This window comes from Drosophila guanche, unplaced genomic scaffold (assembly GCF_900245975.1).
Source record: "Drosophila guanche unplaced genomic scaffold, DGUA_6, whole genome shotgun sequence".
NCBI lineage: Eukaryota > Metazoa > Arthropoda > Insecta > Diptera > Drosophilidae > Drosophila > Drosophila guanche.
The window spans coordinates 2,970,933-2,994,635 of record NW_022995752.1 but is presented as its reverse complement, the minus strand read 5'-3'; the positions used below and the strand labels follow the sequence as shown (position 1 = coordinate 2,994,635).

At 42.0% G+C, this 23,703-nt stretch overlaps 3 protein-coding genes across 11 annotated transcripts in view; 1 reads left to right on the top strand and 2 right to left on the bottom strand.

Annotated features, from left to right (window-relative positions):
- LOC117587869 (protein sickie) overlaps nt 1-23,703 on the bottom strand; it is a 195,544-nt gene that overhangs the window by 79,332 nt on the left and 92,509 nt on the right. For all 9 annotated transcript variants that reach the window (XM_034278842.1, XM_034278844.1, XM_034278836.1 and 6 more), the window contains one exon: nt 13,586-14,001. In XM_034278842.1, the coding sequence (XP_034134733.1) occupies nt 13,586-14,001 (416 nt within the window). The remainder of the gene's footprint in view (nt 1-13,585; nt 14,002-23,703) is intronic.
- On the top strand, nt 3,521-5,817 carry LOC117587871 (xenotropic and polytropic retrovirus receptor 1 homolog). The gene is made up of 5 exons (XM_034278849.1): nt 3,521-3,637; nt 3,703-4,369; nt 4,438-5,145; nt 5,199-5,365; nt 5,439-5,817. Exons 1-5 carry the CDS (start codon nt 3,569-3,571, stop codon nt 5,793-5,795), a joined length of 1,968 nt encoding a protein of 655 aa, XP_034134740.1. The 5' UTR covers nt 3,521-3,568; the 3' UTR covers nt 5,796-5,817.
- LOC117587872 (actin-42A-like) lies at nt 8,151-9,432 on the bottom strand. The gene is made up of 2 exons (XM_034278850.1): nt 9,358-9,432; nt 8,151-9,294 (listed from the first exon to the last, which is right to left on the bottom strand). Exon 2 carries the CDS (start codon nt 9,284-9,286, stop codon nt 8,156-8,158), a length of 1,131 nt encoding a protein of 376 aa, XP_034134741.1. The 5' UTR covers nt 9,287-9,294; nt 9,358-9,432; the 3' UTR covers nt 8,151-8,155.

Genomic DNA, 23,703 nt, shown 5'->3' with positions numbered 1-23,703 from the left:
TAAAGTTTATTGGCAATGCACGGTATAGCCATGTTGTGCAGCGTGTCGAAAGATGATTGCAATTACCAGCATGTGCGATGTATCGCCCCGAATTCATTGCCAAATTGCCAAAATGATTGAATGGCCGGGCCGAAACGAGTTGCGGATTGAAAGTGTTGGCATTAGAGTTTGGGTGTGTCTAGGATTGTGGATTTTCTTTTCTAGTGGGCGGCAATGAAAGTTGCTAGTGGAGCGATTAAATGGGAAATAGGTGCAAAGTCTAGTTTGAACTATGTTACCCAAAAACAACTTTTACAAATGATATTATGGATAAGATGTTGTTGTTGTTTTTTGTTTGGAGTGTAATTAGTGTTCATGTTAATGTCACGACTATAGAGACAGATGTTTTGAATGATATGAAATGTGATTGAGTGGCGCCTTAGCATGTTAATGTTAATTAAAGTGATTCATGGGAGATTAAATTAAATTAAATCACAACAGAATGTGATGGATTATAGCCAGAGATTTATGGGAATTTATGTTAATTTTAAGATCATAAATTACAAATATTTGCAGATATTTTCTAAACTTTTCGATAAAGTTTATCCTTAGTTATGGGACAGTTAACTGATATTTCCCCCCTTTTACTAACTTTTAACTAACAAAGTGACAACAAAGAACACAACTTCCATTACCGTTCCCCAAACACTTTCTCTCTGCCGCTTTCTCTCACAACAATCAGTTAAAAGCGAAAAGAATAAACAATCTGAAACAGTCTTTTCCCCTTCCCAAATAAAACACAAAAAGTAAAACTAGAACCAATAAATCTTTGTTTAGACAAATCCAAAAACCATGAAAAGGCTTTCGCTCGAGTTGGCACACAAAACATACGAATATGCGGGATGCCAGCTGGCAGATGGGAACTCCAGACTGCAAGTTCCACCCACCAATGTGGAGCCCCATACAAATGCCATTAAGGCCAGTCCCCCCGTCATGTTGCAAAAACACTAAGCATGCATTTTATTGCCCTTCGTGTTCAGAGAGGAAGTCCAGTGCCCTCTTCTGCTCCTAGTTCAGTAGCCAAGTCCAGTCCAACTTCTATTTCTGATGGGGAGTCCTTTCATTGGGGAAGTCCAACTCCTCCTGCAGCGGAATGGCCCTGGCACTTTATCATTTCAATGGCAAAGCGAAAAAAAACGGCGGACATTGCAATGTTTACTTTTCATTTTATATATCCTCTCGGATCCCCTAGACTCTGCGCCCAACCACAGGACGAGTGTCCTCCCATCCGCAGCAACAGCAGTGTTCACTTTCCGTCGTCTCTTCAATTGTTCAACGGTTTGTCTATGCAAATATTTTTATTTGCCTGCTGGTTATTGTTGTCCAGCGTGCAGAAACCGCACAAAAAACGGACATTAGGGAAAAGGAAAGTCGAGTATTTGGAGCATGGTAATACCCAGTACTTAATATGGGAAAAGATAGAGAATTTAAAAATACATCAAATATATTAAGATCCTAAAATAATGCTGATAAGTAAGAAATTCGTAAGGAAATATTTAGGATGAAATTTCTTAAGATTTTTCTTCAAAGACTTTAGACTTTACCTTCAAAAAGTTCCTCAACGAAAAGGGGAATACAAATTTGCAGTTACAGATATTGAAACAACTGTAAGACATTACCTTTAAAAATCGTTTAAAATTATTTTAAAAATGTTATAAAAAAGTCATGATCTAAAAAAAATAAAATGTATATATGTATCTCTATGAAAAATAGTAAAAACACTCCACAGAGTAATCTCTTTGCCCACATTTAAATCATGTTTCCATAATCCAAAGTACACCTTGATTTCCTGGGCCTAATCTACCCTTCAAATCTCCATACATTTACAGGCTATCCCGTAAAATATAAAGCTAACATTGCTGACATGGCAGCTAAGTTTTCGTTTTTCTCTGCTTAAAGGAGACTTTGACAAGCTGACTGACTGACTGACTGACTGATGGAAGAATTGGGTGGGTGGAATTTTAGGGGAATCTTTTGCACATGTTGCCACTTTTTGCTTTCCACTTTCCGCTTTAGTTGGAGAATTTTTATCTCCTATTAGCTGGCTTCCAGAATTTATAGAGCGCTGCTTCAGCATCTGCCATCGACGTTAATCAAGTACTTCAAATAGTTAATGTTTTCCCCAGGGAGTTAATTACTCCAAGTATTTAGCATATAATTATGGGCTTCACCTGTTTTTCATCTGTCTCTCATTTGCGGTTCTCCCTTTGCCAGTGGCAGGGGGATTGGCAAAAAGAGTCCCTTGAGGGCAAGACAAACTTCATGGAACGCCCCTCACCCACCGCCTGGCAATTCAATTTTCCTTTACGACCAAACAACAACAACAGCAGGAGGAAAACTGTTGCTAGAGGGGGAGAACCCTCCTGTTTGAGGGATGTGGGAAAACTGTTGGAAAAAGTAATCATCGTTGCAATTGTTTCACATTTTTCACATTGTAGGGCAGACACAACGAGAGAGAGAGAGAGGGGCAGGGCTGCCTGGCTGGCAGTTTGAATGCCTGCTTTGATGATGACGATTGAGGTGGGTGAGGATATCCAGGGGTTTGGTTTGCTCCTCCATCCATCGAATGCCTGTAGACGACATTTTTGCTGCTCCCCAATTTTCTTTTCTTATGACTAATGGCTGGGGCGTCGGTTACAACGAATCGAGCTGTGGGTGTTGATTTGAGGCGCCACCGAAAGCTTAAAGAGTTGGTCCCACAGCGAAACAACCCTCCGAGTGATTTTTTAATAATACACTGCAAAGCAGTCGACTTCAAAATGATGTCCACTTGAAACGCAAGCGGAAAACTGACGGGGGGAAAAAAGAAGGAAGAACAGGAATATATTAAAGCCTGCAACAGGACACAGCCAGAGGTAGAGGTGGGTGGCAGACTCTGTCGAGTTTTTGCGGACAGCGTTCGTTGCAAAACAAAGAACGAAAAATGTCAAATGGTGGCCAGAACATGGAGAAAGGGAAACGCATGTCAAAATTTGTGCGTCTGTCCGCCGGTACAATGGCAAACAGTGGCTCATCCTTCAGAGAAGAAAGGTAGGAAAGAGAGCTCATCCTGTAGAGTTTAGCAGCCTTTAGAAAGCCTCACATTTTCAGGATGAGAGCTTTAGAGACGCAACTCACTGGAGCGAGATTTTGTGCAAAAGGGATGAACCATCGTTTGTGGGGGATTTTCCAGGGGCGAGTGCCACAGCCAATTTTTGTTTGATTTATAGAAAATATGGGCGTAAGCAGTGCCAGTGAGTAATGATGATAATTGAGGCAGGCATTTGATGACGAAAAGTAGCCCTAAAATAAGGGGAATGACTAGGAAAGACTGTCTGTAAAGGCAGCCTTAAAAAGGAAAACATTACAGGGAGAAAACTCTCTATTTTTCAGTGGTTTGACGAGTCTTTCATAGCAGCACATATAACTATTTTCTGACAGCTACAACTTCCCGGTAATACTTTTCATTTGCTATCAAAACTTTATATCCCAACTAGAATTATTCACAGGAAATAGTTTACAAAAATCTAAACATTTTTAGAGCCACACCATGAAGTTTGGGAAAACATTTGAGAGCCTTTTGACCACCGAATGGCGTCAGCAGTACATGAACTATGCGGTAAGAAGAATTTTACATTCATTCCCATCCATTTCCCCCCATCAAACACAATATTTCCATTTAAGGATCTCAAGGCAATGATACGCCGCGCCACAGACAATGCACCAGATCCCAAGGCAGTCTCCAAATTGGAGCTGGAACTTTATTACAAGGACTTTGAGACTGTATTTTTCTCCACCTGCCTGGAGGAGCTGAATCGCGTCAATGAGTTCTTCCAGCAAAAGGTATCCGAGTCACGCCGCAAGCTGGCCACACTCAAGTACCAGTTTTTGGTGTCCGATCGTCATCGTGATCCCCTGGGGCATGCCAAGAGCAAAATGCACTTGGAGGATGAGGAGCATCGCAAGCCACTGTCGCAGCGTAAACTGCGTTTAGCCAGCTCGGAGTTCTACTTGAGTTTGATTATGCTTCAGAATTATCAGACACTCAATCACACGGCCTTCCGTAAGATATGCAAAAAGTATGACAAGTACATCAAGTCCAACGCAGGCATGTACTGGTTCAAAGGACACGCTCTGAATGCCGAATATGCCAAGCCCACGGAGCTGGTGACAATGTTAAAAGCCGTGGAGGATCTCTATACGGCATATCTGACAAATGGCGATAGATCCAAGGCCATGGCAAAGCTCAGGGTGCCGCCATTGGGCGAAAAGACTTCCCCGACGCGTGTGTTCTTATCGGGTTTATTTTTAGGGCTATTTATCGTGGGCACAGTCATGAGTGTGATATCATGTGAGTGTGCGAAGAGCGACCCTAGAAGTTGCCTTATTTGACAATATTTTCCTTCTCTTTTTTTTCAGGGTTTACTTTGGACTTGAAGCCCGACTTTAAATTCATGTTTGTCAGCCTCTTACGTGGCCCCTTGATGCTCATTGTTTATGGCATTTATTTGTCCTTAAATGTCGGCATTTGGCAAAAAGTTGGCATCAATCATGTGCTCATCTTTGAGCTGGAACATCGCAATCATATGGGCTTCCTGGGAGGCCTGGAGATAGCCAGTTTCTGTGGCTATCTCCTCACCATCGTTGTACTGGCTTACTTGTACAGCGATGAATTTGGCATCAAGGAATACTACATTCTACCCTTGATCTACATAACAGTCATAGCCGTGATGATTCTCAATCCCATTCGACTCTTAAATTATCCCTTTCGCATTTGGTTGATGAAACTCTGTGGCAGGGTTATGGCTGCTCCATTTTTCTACGTGGGTTTTGCCGACTTTTGGATGGGCGATCAAATGACTTCAATGGTCCAGTGCTTTGTGGATCATTATTATTTATTTCGTTTCTACATTCGTTACTACAACAAGGAGGAGAATAGCTACGGCTTTGAGCCCGACTATGGCGTGGCGCTGATACGCTGCCTGCCGGCTTGGTTCCGCTTTGCCCAATGCCTCAGACGCTACAGGGACAGCGGCTCCAAGTCCAAGCAATATCTGATGAATGCCGTCAAGTATAGTCTTTCGATTTTGGTTGTCATCTTTTCCACCATACAAATGGAGACAAATTGTGAGTGGTTTTCCTGTAAATTGTACTTTTTTAAACCTCTATTTTCCCTTTAGCCAATTATAATTACATGTTTGAGAATCCCTGGACCTGGCTGTACCTTTTTACAGCCCTTTTAACGAGTGTTTACTGTTTGTTTTGGGATCTGGTGAAAGACTTTGGTTTGTTCAAGATTTGGAAATGGGAGAACTTATTTTTGCGTGAGAATTTGGTCTATCCGAAGGTAGGAACTGCGACTTCCACGAGTTTTCCTGTCTTTCATTTTCCTTCTTCAATTCTCCTAAATGTTTCCGCAGTGGTTTTATTATTTTGCCATCGTAGAAAACTCGCTACTTCGTTTCGTTTGGATTCTGGAAATAGTTTTCATCTATTTTGATGTCTTGAACATTTACAATTGCAAATCCCTGATTATCTTTTGCGAAATTACGAGACGCTTTGTGTGGAATTTGTTGCGTTTGGAAAACGAACACTTGAATAATTGTGGAAAATTCCGTGCCACACGTGACATATTCCTAACCACACTAAATCCCACGGAGGAACTGCTACTCGAGCGCATGATGGATGAATCGGATCAGCGTTCTTCCGGCAGACCGTCATCACAGGTACAAACCAAAGATCAAGCACGTGCCAAGCTTGATAAAAAATACTTTTAAAATGTTGTCATTCTTTGAGTTTTCCATGCAGTAAATAAAAATCTTTTCTTATGAAATTTGGTCAGACTTTGGAGCGTCTTTTGGTCAATGAGTGGCGCGAGCAATACGTTAATTATGAGGTAGAAAGCGAAGGACCCCGCGGCACATCTCATGCTAAACATTTTTTCTTTTTTAGCTGCTCAAAGAAAAAATCAAAATGGGCGTCGATGAAGCCCCAGATAGCCACGATTATCCTTTGATTTTGATCCATGAATACTACGAGGAAGTCAAGTACGAATTTTTTACCGCCTGCGCCACCGAGATGGTAAAAGTTCAACTTTTCTTTAAAGAAAAACTCGCAGCATCCCACCGCAAGCAGGAGTCCTTCAAAGCCACTCTGGTGGAGTCTCGCGAAGTGGGTGGTGCTGCTGGAAGTGGTATTAGGCAATTCCATATGCGTTATCCAACCATGTTCCCACAACAGCAGCCACAAACCATACGACAGCTGCGCAATGCCTACAGCGAGTTCTACTTGAGTTTAATTCTGCTGCAAAATTATCAAACTCTCAATCAAACAGCGTTTCGTAAGATTTGCAAGAAGTATGACAAAAATTTCAGCTCCTCGGAGGGTCAAATGTGGTACAAAACTGTGGTGGAGCGGTCGCCATTTACGTACAAGAAAGATTTAAAAAATATCATTGAAGAAGTGGAGGAGCTATTCACGCAGTACTTGACCCAAGGAGATCGTTCCAAGGCCATGACAAGGTTGAGAGTTCCACCTTTGGGTCAGCCACAAAATCCTTTTAGAGTTTTCTTTGCTGGTCTCTTTTTGGGTTTGTTTTTGGTGGCAGCTTTGCTGGCGGGCATATCATGTGGGTAGGAGGCCTACACCTTGCTGGAATATTGAACTATTTTTCTATATTTTCGCAGACATTTTCTTGGACTTGGATGACACATTTCGTGTGCTTTTTGTTCATCTCTATCGTGGACCCTTTCTCTTAATTTGCTATTACTTTTTGGTGGGTGCTAACCTCTTTATTTGGCAACGTGCTGGCATCAATTATGTTTTGATTTTTGAGCTAAATCCCAGACATTACTTGACATCCACAGCTGTGCTGCAAATTGCCAGCACTTTGGCTTATGGTTGGATGCTCTGCGCATTGGCATTTCTGCATCATGATATGCTACAGGTGGAGAAGCCTTTTTACTTTCCATTGATCTTCCTGGGAGTTGTAATTGCTGTTGTTCTAAATCCCTTTCCTATTTTGGAATATTCTGCGAGAATGTGGCTGCTTTCGCGTTTGATCCGAATTCTGGCTGGTCCTTTTCTCTACGTGACCTTTGCAGACTTTTGGTTGTCTGAACAAATCACTTCGCTGACCCTTTGCCTGGTGGATCATTATATGCTGTGTCGATTCGTCATTCGTTACTATGGGGAAGTGGGTAATCCTTTCGAGTTTGAGCCTGATTATGGTGTGGCAATACTGCGAGTACTTCCCGCCTGGCTACGCATGTGTCAATGTTTCAGAAGATATATGGAAGGCACTTCCAAATCCTATTGGTATGGCTTAAATGCACTCAAGTATAGTCTGTCCATAGTAACGGTTGTCTTTTCCACCATACAAATGGAAACAAATGGTAAATGAATATTTAAAAATATATTTTAAACATATTGAAAATCCATAAGCTTCTCCTTAGCCAAGTATCAGAGTCTTTTTCATAATCCCTGGACCTATGGCTACATTTTGAGTGCCCTTTGCTGCACTATTTATCAATCGTTTTGGGATTTGCGCAATGATTTTGGCTTATTCCATGCGCAACACAATTGTCTGCGCGAGAAGCTTATTTATAGAAAGGTAATGGAGATATTTTACACAGAACAGAGCTCTTCAAACACCTCAACATCTGCATTTTATTTTCCCTTGCAGAGCCTTTACTACTTCATCATCATTGCTGAGCTCCTCCTGCGCTCCTTTTGGCTGCTCGAACTGTTTTTGGTGATTGAGACCTACGTAACACCCTACAATTGCAAGACTTTTGGTGCACTTTGTGAGATTTTTCTACGTTTTCTGTGGAATCTATTACGCTTGGAGAACGAACATTTGTACAATTGTGGCAATTTTCGTGCCACCAGAGACATTAGCTTGTGGCTCTCTGAACAGGATTTAAACCCGCAGCAAAATAAAATCTATTTCTAAGAATATCTCTAAATATTTACCCCAACAATCGTATTTATTATTTCAATTTATTTTTGTACATGTCTCTGGTGTGTGTAACGTTATGCCGAAATTGAATCATGATTTGATGTGTGTCAAATGTAAAAGGTCTATCCATGTGTCAAGTGTTTAAAGTGTAGATTTTTGATGTAGTTTTGCATATTTTTAGAAGCACTTGCGATGCACTATGGATGGCCCAGATTCATCGTACTCCAGCTTTGAGATCCACATCTGCTGAAAGGTGGAGAGCGATGCCAATATGGAGCCACCAATCCACACGGAATATTTGCGCTCGGGCGGTGAAATGATCTTAATTTTCATTGTCGATGGAGCCAGTGCAGTAATCTCCTTTTGCATGCGATCAGCTATGCCAGGATACATGGTGGTGCCACCAGACAGCACAATATTCCCATACAGATCCTTGCGTATGTCCACATCGCACTTCATGATTGAGTTGTAGGTCGTCTCGTGTACACCGCACGCCTCCATGCCCAGGAACGAGGGCTGATAGAGCGTCTCGGCACAGCGGAAACGCTCGTTGCCAATGGTAATCACCTGTCCATCGGGCAGTTCGTAAGATTTCTCCAGCGATGAACTGGAGGCAGCCGTGGCCAGCTCCTGCTCAAAGTCCAGCGCAATGTAGCAAAGTTTCTCCTTAATGTCGCGCACTATTTCACGCTCTGCGGTGGTCGTGAACGAGTAGCCCCGTTCGGTCAGGATCTTCATGAGGTATTCGGTGAGATCACGTCCAGCCAGATCCAAACGCAGGATGGCATGGGGTAGGGCATAGCCCTCGTAGATGGGCACGGTATGGGACACACCATCCCCAGAGTCCAGCACGATGCCAGTGGTGCGTCCGGAGGCATACAGCGACAGCACTGCCTGTATGGCCACATACATGGCTGGAGTGTTGAATGTTTCAAACATAATTTGGGTCATCTTCTCGCGATTAGCTTTCGGGTTCAAGGGAGCTTCTGTGAGCAGCACGGGATGCTCCTCGGGTGCCACACGCAGCTCATTGTAGAACGTGTGATGCCAAATCTTCTCCATGTCATCCCAATTGGTCACGATGCCATGCTCAATGGGATACTTGAGTGTGAGTATGCCACGCTTGCTCTGTGCCTCATCGCCAACATAAGAGTCCTTCTGTCCCATGCCCACCATTACGCCCTGATGGCGCGGACGACCAACTATCGATGGGAACACGGCACGTGGGGCATCGTCGCCAGCGAAACCAGCCTTGCACATGCCCGAACCATTGTCAATCACCAGTGCCACCACCTCCTCGTCCGACATGCTGCAGTCTGCGAATTTTTTACAATTATTTTGGGGTAATAATTTAGTTTAATTTTTCATTTTGCATTTACCGTTTTCTTGGGTTGTGCCGAATATCAAAACGAAATTTTGAAATGATAATGTTTTTGTTTCTCCCCGGTTACGCGATTAATGTTAATTGATCTTTTTTTTGGGTTTTGGAAAGAAAAAAATTATTTTGTCTCCTGCTGCTAGAGAACGAACCTATTTCAAAGCCGACCCAACTAGAACTGAGACACACACGTAAAGCAAAGTAAATCCAGATGACAGATAATGTACAGGACTGCTTTGTTTTCATGAAATGTTCAGCAGAGAGCAGGGTTGCCTGCGGACAGAGCTGCCAGACTGCCAAAGGATTTTTAAGGGTATCTGGCAACTCTATTTCGCAGCATCGCAGATTCTCAAAGCTTTAGCCTTGTAGTAAATAATTTCTTAAACATATTCTGAGTCAGTGCAGAAAATTCCACTCCCAAAGGAGCCATCAAAGCAGTCGCTCCTTTAGACACTTGGCAACTCTACAGCTCTTACTTACCAGCCCCTGAGGCAACTCTTTCAAATGCTTTGACTGTCCTGCCCTTCAATCCTCAATCTTCCTGTATTTCCCCTTCAATTTGAATCTAAATTTAAACGGAAATATCTGCAGGGCCCAAAACGAAATTGAATAAAATTAATTTCACATTTAGCAAATTAAAACCACAAATGGAATTATAAATTCAACACACAACACACACCAGAGGACAGACACACACAAATGACAGACCATGTGGAAAAAACCAAGCAGCCCGCAGGACAACAAAAGTTAAGCCGGAATAAAGGCTGAAACGAACCGAAAGCCAAGAGGAGTTAAGGACAAACGATGCATGCAGAAGCGTATTGGCCAGCAAGGACTTGACAACTTGTCAATTGTGGAAGAGTGGTGTATGGGAGTGGATTGTGTGGCAGAGTAGCCATAGATTTAACGGGGGATTGCATTTTAATGGATATTGGAGTTACACTGAGGGGTTTATGTGGGCATTCATCTAGTATGCTGGGAGATTTACTTTGAATTAAAAGCAGATGTCTCTAGAAAAAGGGACATCTAATGGGTACTCTTTGTCTGGTTTTCTACCCTGTAAGAATCTCTTCCTTATATCCAATATATGTACGAAGTCCCTCTGCAATCTCTCTAGTCCAAGACAGCAAGCCGCGGTTTAAGAAGAATCATTTTCCATACGGTTTGCCTCTTATGTATTGCCCATTATAAGTCCAAAGATTCTATGATTCCTACTCTCTTTGAAGATCTACCTAAAGAAGGCATCTTCGGGTCCTTTATCTACCAATCAAGATTCTTCCTATAAAAGCTTGTAAGTCGCTCTGATTCTGTGACACCTTTGTAACTCCCTTGAAATTCTTCCAGTGTAACTTCCAGTGTAAGAGTTTTAGCCACAGTTCATGGCTGGGATTTGTTCCTGCTGTTTCTCCTGCTTCATGGTCACGCATAAATGCAGTCAAATTAGAGAGAGGAAACCCCCAAGGAACATACGCACGTAGACGCAGGATTTGGCCAACCCCCAAAACCAAAGGGGTGGGTGACTGGCCCCCACAAACAGTCTGTTGCATGGGAATGTGCCATGCCCCTTCGAAGGAAGAAGGGTAAGGGCAGGCTAAGCTTTCCACTTGGGTTATAAATACATTTTCGGGGGAGCAGGCAACATATTGCAGCAAATACTGGTGGCAATGTGTCTGCTGAAGCAATTTGCAGAGTTATAAATGGCATCTCTGGCATCGTCATCAGCTGCTGCCCTGTAAAATATTTTCTTTTCCTTTAATTATGTGCGTCAGTGCAACATGTAGCAGGTTGTTGTTGCTGCCTCAGCCTCGAGACGAAAACGAATCTCGACTTTAAACGAATTCAACTTGCGAATTGCCATTAAATTGGTGAGGAAATCCAAGTAGCAGCTGCTTTTGTCGTTTAAAATGCTTTTGAATATTGCATTGAGGAAAAATCTGCGCCCTGCCCCATTTGGGGGTTGCTTTTGGCGACATTCTCGCGAGGGGTTCCTAGCCCACCCCTGACGATGGCTAGGTCTAGGTCGCCAGACCGCAGACAATATAAACCATGCGCCCTCTGGAGAGGAGTGGAGAGGAGAGGCTCAGTTCGGTGTGGTGTAGGCAATGGTGTACCCTCGTGCTGTAGTCCTCCCCTGCTGTAGTCCTGGTCTGCTTTCCCCTAGTGAAAGTTTAATGGCGCAACTTTAAATGAACTTGGAATTGCATGGCCGTGGTCTGCATGTCTGCCCTACCATGAAGTAGGCCCAAGGACGGTTGTAAAAATCCCGTGTTATTTATGCGTCTGCTCGACCAAAAATGTCCATAGCGCCCGTTGCACTGGGGTCACAAAGGGGGTACTTAAATGAGGGAAATAAACACTGAGCGAGTAGAAGGAATGCCTTCCTAAAGGCTTATTGGGGATTTATTTAAGGATTATTTGAGTTTTATACTCTTTGAAAGATAGGGAAAATCATGGAATTTCAAGAAGTATTAACCTTAATATTAATTTCTATGGTTTTAGGGTCCTTTCCTGTCCCTTAGTGGCTAACAAAAGGAGTATTCCAAGAAAATCCACTAAAAAATTCCTCATTTCACATATTTTCTGCAAGCTTACCCTTCCTTAGCCCCTTGCCTGTGCTGCACATTTCCCTCTCAGTGTTTTTGTTCCTCTTGCAAATGATAAAAACATTTCCGTTACGCATTTAAATTTCATAGTCAGTGAAAGTCATCAACACATTGCCATGGAAACAGATACAGCGAAGTGGCATGGGGAGGTAAGTATCCAACGAAAGATATCCAAAAGATTGCAGAGGGAAAGAGAGAGGGAAAGACTGCCGCCATGAACACGAGTTAAACGACGTCGACGGGGCTTCCCCGGCAACATAAAGGAGAGCGGGATGGGCAGAAGGCATGAGCCACACAAAAGCTTCCGCTTCCTGTCTGCAGCTCCAAGGATTTCCCTCGGGGTTGCTTGCAAACACACACAGACCAGAAAAACCCTCCAGACATTTGCTCTGCCTGGCAAATAAAGTTTTCTAATTTTGGGCCGTCTTCAAGGTTTTTGAATTTCTCAAAAGAAACTCAAGCACTTTCCGTTCTCCCCTTCGAAGGCAGCCGAGATTTTTCCTCACTTTAACTTTGTAGTATGCCAATTTTTATTTGCTTTCCCCCTCTGAAATTTTCTTTTACATTTTTGCGTAGATGATGATGACATCTGTTGCAGTAGGTGTGAGTGAGGAAAAGAGTCGGAGAATTGCCTGTAATTTCCGGCAAACAAACCAATAAATCATATTAAACTTGCCAGGAATTTCCCTTTTTTTTGTGGGGGGAAAAAGCGCAAACGGAAAGACGAAAAAACGAACGAATCGTAGCCGGAAATCTTCTGGCGCGTCTAAGCAAAATTCATAGAAAATCTCTGACATTGGATATGGCATATCCTTGGGAGTGGTGCATGAGCAGGCAGCTGGTGTTTCTTTGGATCGATTTGACAAGCGCTCGCTCAGAGTTTTAAATAATGATGTAAAGAACAAAAGGGTGGCAGATGCCCTTTTTTCGGGGGTTGACTCCATTTTCCGTGGAGTTTTACTTTGTGAGTCAACTGGCATTATGTGGAGTTAATCAGGGATTTGTTCAACATGTGCTTGTAGTCACAGAAATAGGTGCACCTCAGAGCTACAGGAGAAATCATATGAGACTAACTTGGGAAAATAAAAAACATACATAATTCTAAAAAATTAAATAAGAGCCTGGGAAAGCTTAGAGTTTTTCTTAGACGTCTGAGCAATACCCCCCCAAAACGTTATTAGAGTCGAAATGATCGTACGAATTTTTAGTTTTTCTTATGATTAACTTGAACAAGGTGTACAAATAACAACATCAGGTCTAAAAGCTGTTATCATTTACAGTGGTTCTCATTAACATACTGTTCGGCTGTTGGCTAACATACTTTTCGTTAACAGGAAATTATTCATGTCTGACATGAGCTGGTAGCCATGAAACTCGTGTAGTTCCATTAAAACCCGTTTAGCACGCCACATTTTTGCGCATTTTGCAACAATAAGGCGCCAGGTGGCGCCACAGTGCATGCAATTTTTAGTGGAGAACGCAATAGTTCCAAAGAAAAGCGACAGTGGCGCTGTAGAGCCGTTTCAGAAAATAAATTCAATTTTAATTTGTATTTATGCAAGACCTAAATGTAAAACACCCACCAAATTCAATGAAATAAATTATTGAAAATTGCTTTGCACTCACCGATTCACCATTTCATTCCCGTTTTCCAAAGATTGAGCCAATTGTTGAGGTGTTTGCTGCTGCTGCTGTTGTTGCAGTTGTTGCTTCTGCTGCTCCTGTTGATTCTTATCGTGTAGCAGTGTGCCCGCTGATCCTGGAGCTCTCAGACTTCCGCCCAAGCCAATGCCCAGTACTGAACCACCAGACAGTGCCGTATTGGAGGTGCCACTGCCAGCTCCACTGTTGTTGCTGCTGCCACCACAACCGACGCCAATCGATTTGGTTTGCTTGGCCTGCTGCTTGAAGCGGCTCAGAGCAAAGAACAGTGCAAGGACAGCCTTTAAGCGGCCGGCACAAATGTCATTCGTTGTGATGTTGTCCAATCCACCAACGGACTGTCCGCGCAGCACATGGAGGCACGAATTAACGTTGTCGTACTGCCACGAAAGAGAAACGAATTGGAAATGAAATAAATGCAGGAAAAATTCGTATATTCAAAGGTATTTAGGGGAATGATTCATCGTTTGTTGGGGTGGGGGGGAGCTAGATAAGTGCGCCCAATATAAATGGAAATCCTCGAGCTGACTAAGCTTCTTTTGCCGGTACTTAATCCATCAATAAAATGTTATTTAAAGGCGATATTTTATCCGCGACTTAAACTTCTTTTTAGGCGCCATCAAAGTCGTGATTCTGTCATTCGTTTCCCCCAATGAGATACCAAAATTCTAGCGTACACAAATGCGTTTTTTATGACTAATTTTCCTGAACGGTTTCGTTTTTTTACATGCTTCACGCACACGCGTCTTGGGGAAGATCTCCTAAAAACCAGATAAAGTGTGCGCTGAGACATCAACTCAGAACCCTGCACCCTGTCCTACCATTTGTCTACACCCAATGGAAAATGGAAATGATGAATGACACGGGTCACACACAGCGCGATCTTTGCGTGCTCTCTAAGCTTGCGATAGGAAATGGTAAACGCTTAGGACTAGAAATGGAACGCTATGGAAATTGATTGGTTAATCTTAAGAACAAATCTAATTGGGTAGCAAAGGGAAAGGCTAACGGAACGGTCAAGTAAGAGACCAAAATGCTGGGAAATCGAAGAAGAAATCCAAGAGTAGATTTATCGAAGAGGTTCATTCAAAGTCTCTTTTTTGGCTCATTTTTTAAATATTTTATTAAATGAATTGTGAGTTATGAGTAAAAGCATTTTTTATATCTTAATTTCCACTCAATTCCCCCCCTAAAAACATCCCAAAAACCTCAAGAAATCTCCGGAATAACCCCAAAAACAAAAACTAGTACATTCATGACCCAAAAATCTGTTTCCCTGCGTTGACATGCAACACAACTAACCACTCAACCCACACACACACAATCACAAGCACAAGAAGACTCTTCTTTTAGTGGCAAGAAGCATATGAAAAATTGTCAACAAGCGTTTCGCTGCCGAAAAAGCTGCACAAATTTGTCTCGTTTTTTGTGTGTGTCCGTCCCAGTTGTCATGTAACAATTTAAAAAATATATAGACATATGTGCAAACATACATACATCCTTATAAACTTATGTACAATTTCGATATATATATGCAATATATTTGTAAAATCGTAGAAGAGCCAGAGCAATTGTTGGGTAAAAATCAAACTTGACAACTGACATGACAGGCAGACAAATGACAAACGTCTGCTGGCCCCCGTTCCTCTACTCCCCGCTTCCCAACGGCTGTGTGCACTCAATTTGGCCAGCAAACTTCACAGATACTTCCTCTACAAATGCGTTGCAGTATCTAACGAGTTGACAAAAAAGAGGTTAAAGTTTAAAAGCTCCCCCGGAAAACTTATACATCTGCGAAACTTTGTAATATCTTAGATGGAACATCGAATGGGCAACTTTTTGGGCAAACAATTGAAAAACTCGCAAGTATTTTCGATAGATAAAAGTTCAAGTTCAATGCCACGTCACAAGTATCTGCAAGATACTCTCATTCTCTGCTGCTGCTGCTGTCAACATTCATTTTTGGCGAAAGTAATCCTCTTTCTTCGGCTTCTCAATTTCCTTCATTTTCCATTACAAATTGAGATAATAAATTTAAATTAATTTTCTTTACAGCAGACAAGGGAAAGAGAAAAAGAAAAGCTGCAGCTTGTTATCGCTGTGCATTTATCTTTCCATTCGCTCCACTGATAGATACAGATACATTCTGTCATTTGCCACATTAACTTTTTGTGGTCTGGAAATTGGAAAGTTTCTTTCCGCTGCACAGTTTTTGCTGTGGATGATTTTCAGTTTGTTAAAAAGTCAAAATTGAACGGAGAACTGTGATTCTGGTAGAGATTTTTCCTGGTTAATGTACTAATTGGTGATCAGATCATTGAAAGGGAATATTTACGGCATTTTTTAATGTGTTTTATCTCAAATTTTCTAGCTTAAATTTAATAATATATTTTGTATCTTTTAGTAGCTTTTACTACTAACACAAAGAATTAATTGCCAAAAAGTTGCAATCCATCTATTTTATATCGGCGAAAAGTTATTACAAAGTTTTCCTCAAAACAAATAGAAAAGGGAACATAAAATGTTTCTCGGTTCTTTTGCTTATTGTAAAACCAATTCCACATATGTTTCTGGACAATTTAAATGTTATTCTTTAGCTAAAACTCAAAAAAGGATTCTATAAGCCATTTTCCTGCAAAATTTTGTATATCTTATATTAAAATATATTATTTAAGCCAATTTTCACCTTTCTTAGTGCTCTCTTGTCAGCAGGAACCTGCGTATGTCTACGTCTATGTATTTAATTAGAGCAATCAATAGTTATGACTCTTGTTTATACCATTTATAGAGCTTTCAAATGTCGCTCCCTCATTATAAAATTCCCATAAATACACCCAACTAAAACATTCACCAATAACTTTCCCTTCCTTTAATCCCCCTACCACACATTTTCCTCCCTTAAAAATTATGACATTCCCATAACAACTCCCAAAATGCAGAAACTACTGCCCCTTCGGATTGTGCCATTTGTTATGACCATGGTTAATAGTGTTACCCCTCACCATTAGCCATACTTGACAACATCATTTCTTTTGCCGTCTTCCAGTAACTGGCCCCAAGAGGAGGAGGAGGCACTGCCACTACCTCGAGGCACACTATCGGTACGATCAATCATGGGGTGCCGCCACGCTGACAGCTGCTGCAAGTGTCAAACAGAGCGTTGCACTTATTTATTCTCGCCACAATGGAAACGCCGCCACCGCCCACAGTAGCCTCCCACAGTAGATATCAAAGAAGTGGCGGACGGGGGCACCGCCACTCTCAGTCTGAATCTGTGTGCGTGTGTGTGTGTTCAATCCATTGAATATCGCTGTCGGCGGTGGGTGCAACAGCCAAGTGCATTGAACACTCGATTTACGTAATATGCAACAAAAGTCAAATAAACCGAAAGTGGGGGGCAGAGTAGCGGGGGAGGGAAGAGTCTGTATTTACCAATGATATACTCGTACTCGCTGTCGGCACTCGTGCAACAAGATGCGGCAGCCGCTGCTGTGTGTGTGTGTTGGCCAAGAGGAGAAGACGCCAAAAGCCGCAAAACTTCAATGTGCAATGCAATCGAAACACCAAGAGATATCGATACACCCCGACCCCTCGCCACTCAAAAGTGAACTCCCTGGCACAGCGAGGCATCCACAGAGGCACCCACAGAGGCACCCACAGGGGCACCCACAGTGGCAGGCAGACAGACAGAACAGACAGACACTGCAGATACCCCCAAAAAAATATATATCGTATTGGGAAATGTGATGCCTCAACAATACTCTTCGTACCCGTATGCCTTTCGCTTCTGCTTCCTGCTTCATTTTTCGACTACTTTTACTTCACTTCTTGGCAGCTTCTTTTGCACTTCTTCTACACTCTTAAACCTCCCAACAAAACGATAATAAAACTCTTAAATATAAATGCAAAATAATATTGTTCACATTGAAGTTGTCAATTGCAGAGTAGAGAGGCTGAAGGCGGAGACTGGCAGGACAGTCTGCTGTCTTATCAGTGACCTCTGCCTCTGCCAGTAAAGGATTTAAACAGTGGGTCTTAAATGATGGGATTTATGCATCCTTTTCGCAGTTCGAATATTTGAAGCCTTCTTGCAGTAATAGGGCTAGTTCTGGGTATTGATTTCGCATAAAAACTGCTCCAGAAATCTCCAATTTCAGTGCAGAAATTGCAACATAATTCCTACAACCTTTAAGCACTGTAAATATCATGAAGGGGCATTATGAGCATGCTCCCTCCCTGCAGTGTGTCCTATCACTTCACGTCCTTTTGTTCCTTCAGCAAAAATGAAGACAACAAACAGGCAAAAGTGACGCTCATTGTCACAGGACGAACACGCACACAGCACCATTAAAAGGAGGCAATGGAAGGAGGAGTCCTGTGCTGCTGGAGATGCACAAGGTCCGTCCAGTCCCTATCCTTTATTGACATTCTTCGTTTCGTTTCGATCCGATTCGATTTTTCTCGACCATCTTTGTGTTTGTGTGCCAAGTGCAGGAGAATTTCTGAATTGCTGCTACGGCAGGCAGCTCAATGCTCGATGCACGATGCACGATGCACAACGCATTGTAGGTGGTCACTTTTGCCCCATCCACCCACCCACTCATTTAATGCGAATTTATCGCAAAATGCAATGCGTTTTCCCTTCTTTTGTGTTGGGCAATCCAATGCCCCGCCCTACCATCGTGACGTGGCGTGGCGTGGCGCTCCTTCAGCTCCAAAGGATTAAATGTGGTCAACGAAAGACGACGCCAAATGAAAAGGCAAACGGAACCAAAAGCCGAAACCAATGGAAAGGGAGCCAAGGGTAGACAAGGAAAAGCTTTTGTTAATGGCGCTAAAGAGTTGAACGAATCGGTCTGTGGCATGTCCCCAAACATACACACACACACACTTGAGCGATTACGTGTGGCTAAAGTCAACGTTAACTTTAACGTTAGCTCTCGACTCGTATGACATTTTTATTTTATATATAAATTTCATTTCATTTGATTTATTTTCACATTTTAAAGCTCCCCAAAATGCAATAAATCAACGTAGGCATCTGTCTGTATGTTGCTCTCTCTCTTTCTCTCTGGGAAACGAACCGCTGTGGGGCCAAGCCCCTTTTTTAATTAACCGCCAGGCAAAAGGAATTATACATAAAAAAACCATATAAAATAAAGAATATCTGTGAGTGGATCTGTATGGATAAGGCACAGGTGAAAGCCACACATGAATTGAGCTATTTACAGTTTATGGTGAAGCCATATAATTGGGAGTATTTCCGAATTAAAGTTGCTCACTTATCATTTTAAGTTTGGGATTTGCGTTTGTTATGATTTTGGTAACCCAAATACCCAATATTTCGGTGCTAAGAGCAATAGATCCTGAGATATCATTGAAATTAAATGAAATCGGTTCTTCTAACTAACTTTTAACCCAAGAAATGCTTAGAAATTTGTTATTTTTATGATATTTCTCTTCTATAAATAGTTTGCTCATGCTTCTTCGATTTGTAGTGGCTCATTAATCCTTAATACTTTGTATTTTTTGGGTTACCTAAATACCAAAAACTTGCGTCTTAGGTCTAATAGATCCTGAGGTATTCCACACTATGTATGAGATATAAAACAATAATTACATTTAATTTCTCACTAATCATCTACCCAATATATCCCTAGATATCGAACAACATTTACTTCAGTTCTTGCTCATAACATTTTTTGTAGCTTATTCCCAGTCAAAACCGCACCTTAAATTTTTTGACATTAGCTGCTTAGATTCTTGAATCCCTTTGTTCTCTTTCGCTTCAGACTTTAATTTATTTCACATTTCAGCAACTCCTCAATGGTTCCCTCAAGCAAATTAGCAACTAATTAAAAGCTCAAATTCACACATCCATCCATCCATCCACACACATCCTTCCTTAGGCCAAGACCCGTCCTGACGCTGCACTGCAGACAGACTCCTTGGCATTTGGAAATCAATAACCAAAATCCACACAAATTCTTCGAATCGCTCGAAATGAGAAAATTCCAAGGCAATGATAAGCAGGCAGGCAAGCGGGCAGGCGGGCACCCAGGATGACAGGCGGCAGGACGAATGCAATCGTCAGACACGCAGCCGATGGAGATAAGTCCTCTCGCCCATAGAATGTGGGCATAAGAAGAAGAAGCTCCAAAATGTGGAGTTTGTGGAACTCACCAAAGGACGAACTCCTCGTGGCAAAATGGCAAAACAATTTCAATAATTTCCAAGTGTCCTTCCGTGGCTGACAGAAGTCACTCAGCCACATTCGATCCGAGGACTTTTTTTGAGAGGGGAGGCGTGGCGGACAACGACAACGACAAGGACAATTGTCGCCCAGTCACGAGACATTCGAAAATGCGATAAGATATCACCCCAGAAATCAAGAGAAATTGAGAAAGAAATCCCCCAGGGCAATCATTAGATGGCGGGAGGGAGGAGAGTCCCGTTCCTCAAGGACTTCTCCTTAGTCCTGGCTAAGACTGAACTGTAAATTCAATTTACGAATGACTGAAAATGCAACACGCGTGTGCTGCACAAACAATTTTATTCTCCATTTTGGCCGCCCCCAAAAGCGAAATGCAATTTGATTGAAGTGAAGAAATGTAATTGAAATTGCCGGACATCGGACATACATATGTATGCGGGATGCAGAAAGAGGGCTAGAGAGGCTAGAGACGTATAGCCAGAGAGGGAGAGAGAGGGAGTTGGACAGCTGGCGAGAAAGTTTAATTTGAAGAGTGCAATCGAGTGAAAGTTAAAAAGACGCAATCGATGTATGATGTGGGACGCCATTCGAGTACTTTTCTGGGCGGCTGATTAAAAAACGCCCAAAGCTAATGGATTACAAATGATTAAAAATCAGAAATTAATATTTATTTAAAATTAGACTGGTTTAGCGGGATATTTTGTGTGGAAGTTGAAGGGATTTTTTTTTCTCAGAATATTTCTGAAACATCATTCTAAGAAATCTAAGAAATCTCAGGAACTTCAAATCATAAATACATCGCTTAAATAGACCTTTGATAGGCACGTTATCATGCCGTAAGCTCTCTTTGCATTTATTTTTCCTTACATCTCAGCATCCATTAAATGTTTAATGGTAATATTTGATTTTTAGGCAACAAAAATAATAACTAAGAATTACTTCCTGGATCCTCCATTTATGTCCTAAAATGTTAGCCCTACTTTAAACATTCTATTACCTTTCCAAAAATCAAATAAATCGCAGATGAAACCATACAAATTTTGCTTCCTTCCTTTTACCATTTCATGCGCATAATCAATATACAACTTGTATGGTTTTCTATACGAAATAGAGCCCTCTATTAAATTGCACAACAGCAAACTGTGGGGGCACTTGCACAGCCTCGCCCCCGTCCGTCCCAACTTTTCCTCCTACTTTTCAGTTGTGCTGAAATATTTAGTAAGATTTCCTGCGTGTTGTAGCAACTTTTCAGCAGTCAACAGAAACGTTTTTAGGGCTTCCACAGCACTCCACTTGACTCAGAGAGAAGAAGAGTCTTCTGCTCTTCCCTACAGATTTCCCTGTCCCCCCAAAAGGCGGGAAGTTGTTGCCACAGCGACCTTTAGCCAAAGTGCGTGTGCTTCAGCGCATTAAATTGATTGCCATTCAATTATTTCCATGATGAGGCACGCGGGGGCCAATTGGAAGTTTTCCTCACGCTTTCCCTCCCCCTATGCAAGTACTGCTTCGGAGGAGGTGCACGGCCAGACTTTTTCTAGGGAAATTGTAGCAATAAAATTATTGATAGAGCCATAGAATTCGAAGAGAGAGAAATGAAAGAGGGGGCTGGAAGGTGCAGCCAACAAAAAGAGTGAAAAGATGGCTATCGATGGTACAGAAATTGTTGGAAAAAATACCAAGCGGAAGGAAAAGTTAAGAAAAGGAGAGAAACATAAGTAGGGGGATTGGGAAGGATGTGTCCAAAGCCGAAAGGTAAGTAAAAGTCACTCTCCTACACGCGGGTCACAATTTAAATATGTATTATGATTATTTGCAGCCAGAGCACAAGGAAAATATAAATACAGCAAGAGCAAAATAGGTAAAGAAAATAAAATAAAATAAAATAAGTAGAAGTAGCATAAAGAAAAAGGTGAAGCTCGAGATGATGATAAGTCAAAAGGATGCACAGAGAAAAAAATATGGAACTAAAAGAAGAATTCAGGAATGCAAAAGAGTAAGATAAAATATAAGAAGACCTGGAGGAGCCACTGAAACAAAGGAAATCCCAAAAAAGAAGGGGCTACGGCTTGTAAAATCCATCAATTTCTTGACTAAAAATGCTCTGAAAACATTCGAACTTATTTAATAAATTGAAACTGATTTTAATCACATTAATCATGGATAGGAGAGTACACAAGAAGCAGCAGATTCGATAGAATCGTTTATAACAAAAATGTATATACAAGAACACTGCAAGTTTTATTTTTAAAACAAAGAAGTATTAGAAAGGAAATAGGAACAATTAAGAGTTATGGAAATTTTTATAGAATCTATGGCAAAAAAGCAATGAAAATATATTTTCAAACACTTTTTCCCTCAGTGTTTTGGGTTCGGAGGCGGCTGAAGTTAGAGTGAGGCATGAGGCTGTAGCTATGAGCAGAGTGGCACTGAAACGAGACTAGAGCTGCAGGTAGAGGTACAAGAGGATAGGTGGGACCTGGAACCTGACAAGTAGGGGAAAGCAAATTGCACACGCAACGCCCCCCTTCGCACCACCCAAACTTCCGCGTCTCCAAAAGCCTCTCTTCTACCTTCCTGAAGCTTCGGCAAGATTAGCCTTGGAGATATGCGCGGCTGAGGTGCCTTGCAGCTACAACCCCCTCCGCCTCTGCCACCTCTAGCTGGTTACACTTCTCGTTCCCGCTGCCACCACTTTCTTGCTCCACTCCTCTCCCGCTCAATGGCTCCTCGTTGGCTCCACTTGGCTGCTGCTCTCAATAGGCAGGCGTTTGAAGAAAGTGCAAAGCCGAGGCTAGGAGCATTCGCAGCGTAGAACGTGTTTGGGAAAATGACACTCAGCGAAAACACTAAACAAAAACGAATTAAATAATTAAAAATTCTTTGAATTACAAGCAGAAACTTCTCATTTTTCTAAGCATTTTTGTAATATTTTATTGCATATTGCATAATATTGGCATATTTTGGAATGATTCCGAATAAAGGTCAAATCTTTCCATAATTGTCTCCGCCTTTTGGATTCTAACTTTTCTGATCTCCCACTAATGTCACACAATTCTCTCAGTGTATTAAGTGCCTTTTGCTGCTATTCGCTTTGCCATTGGCACACAATTGGGTGCATTTTTTTGTTGTCTTCGTCTTCGTCGTCGTCGCCTTAGTTACGCCTTAAGTTATGCAGTAGCTCGCGCGCTGGGGTAACGCGTATATAACCACCTCTTTACCCTATATAGCCCCCTCTCCCTATCCTATATAACATCTACTCCATGAAACGTTCCTCTCTCTCGCTCTAAGCTGTTTTCATTTTTATATTTTTGCCGCTACGCGCTGTGATGCGATGCTTTTGCTATGCGATGCGAGTGTTTAGATTAGGAGAAATTGCATGTTGCATCAAAATATTTTCCGCCGCCTGACAAAGGGGAAATGGTAGCATTCAGGCCACCCTGAAACAGGGGAAACCTCCCATGGGAGGGTGAAAGTGGCTGCCAGGTTGAATAGAATTATTTCCTGCTAATATTATGATACTGCAACATTGCTGCGCAAATTAGCTTGCAGCCGTGTACCAAAAATTTATAAAATTAATTGCAAATATCAATATTCCAGGCGAACTGGACGAGAGGAGTGTGTTTCATGCCCGATTGCATCTATGCAAAATAGTGACTTCTCCCCGGGCACTCGGGCACTTTTCCCCTGTCGCTTTTCTGGCGCTAATTGGCTGCCAGGAACCATCGGTAATCACTGGGCACAAAATATTTACGAATTTCCATCAATGCAATGAAATTTCATCCATACAATATATAATTAATAACGAACGAACGAACGTCAATGACTTTTCACTGAAAGTTTAAATTTTCAATTAGTTTTTGGGGCCGTG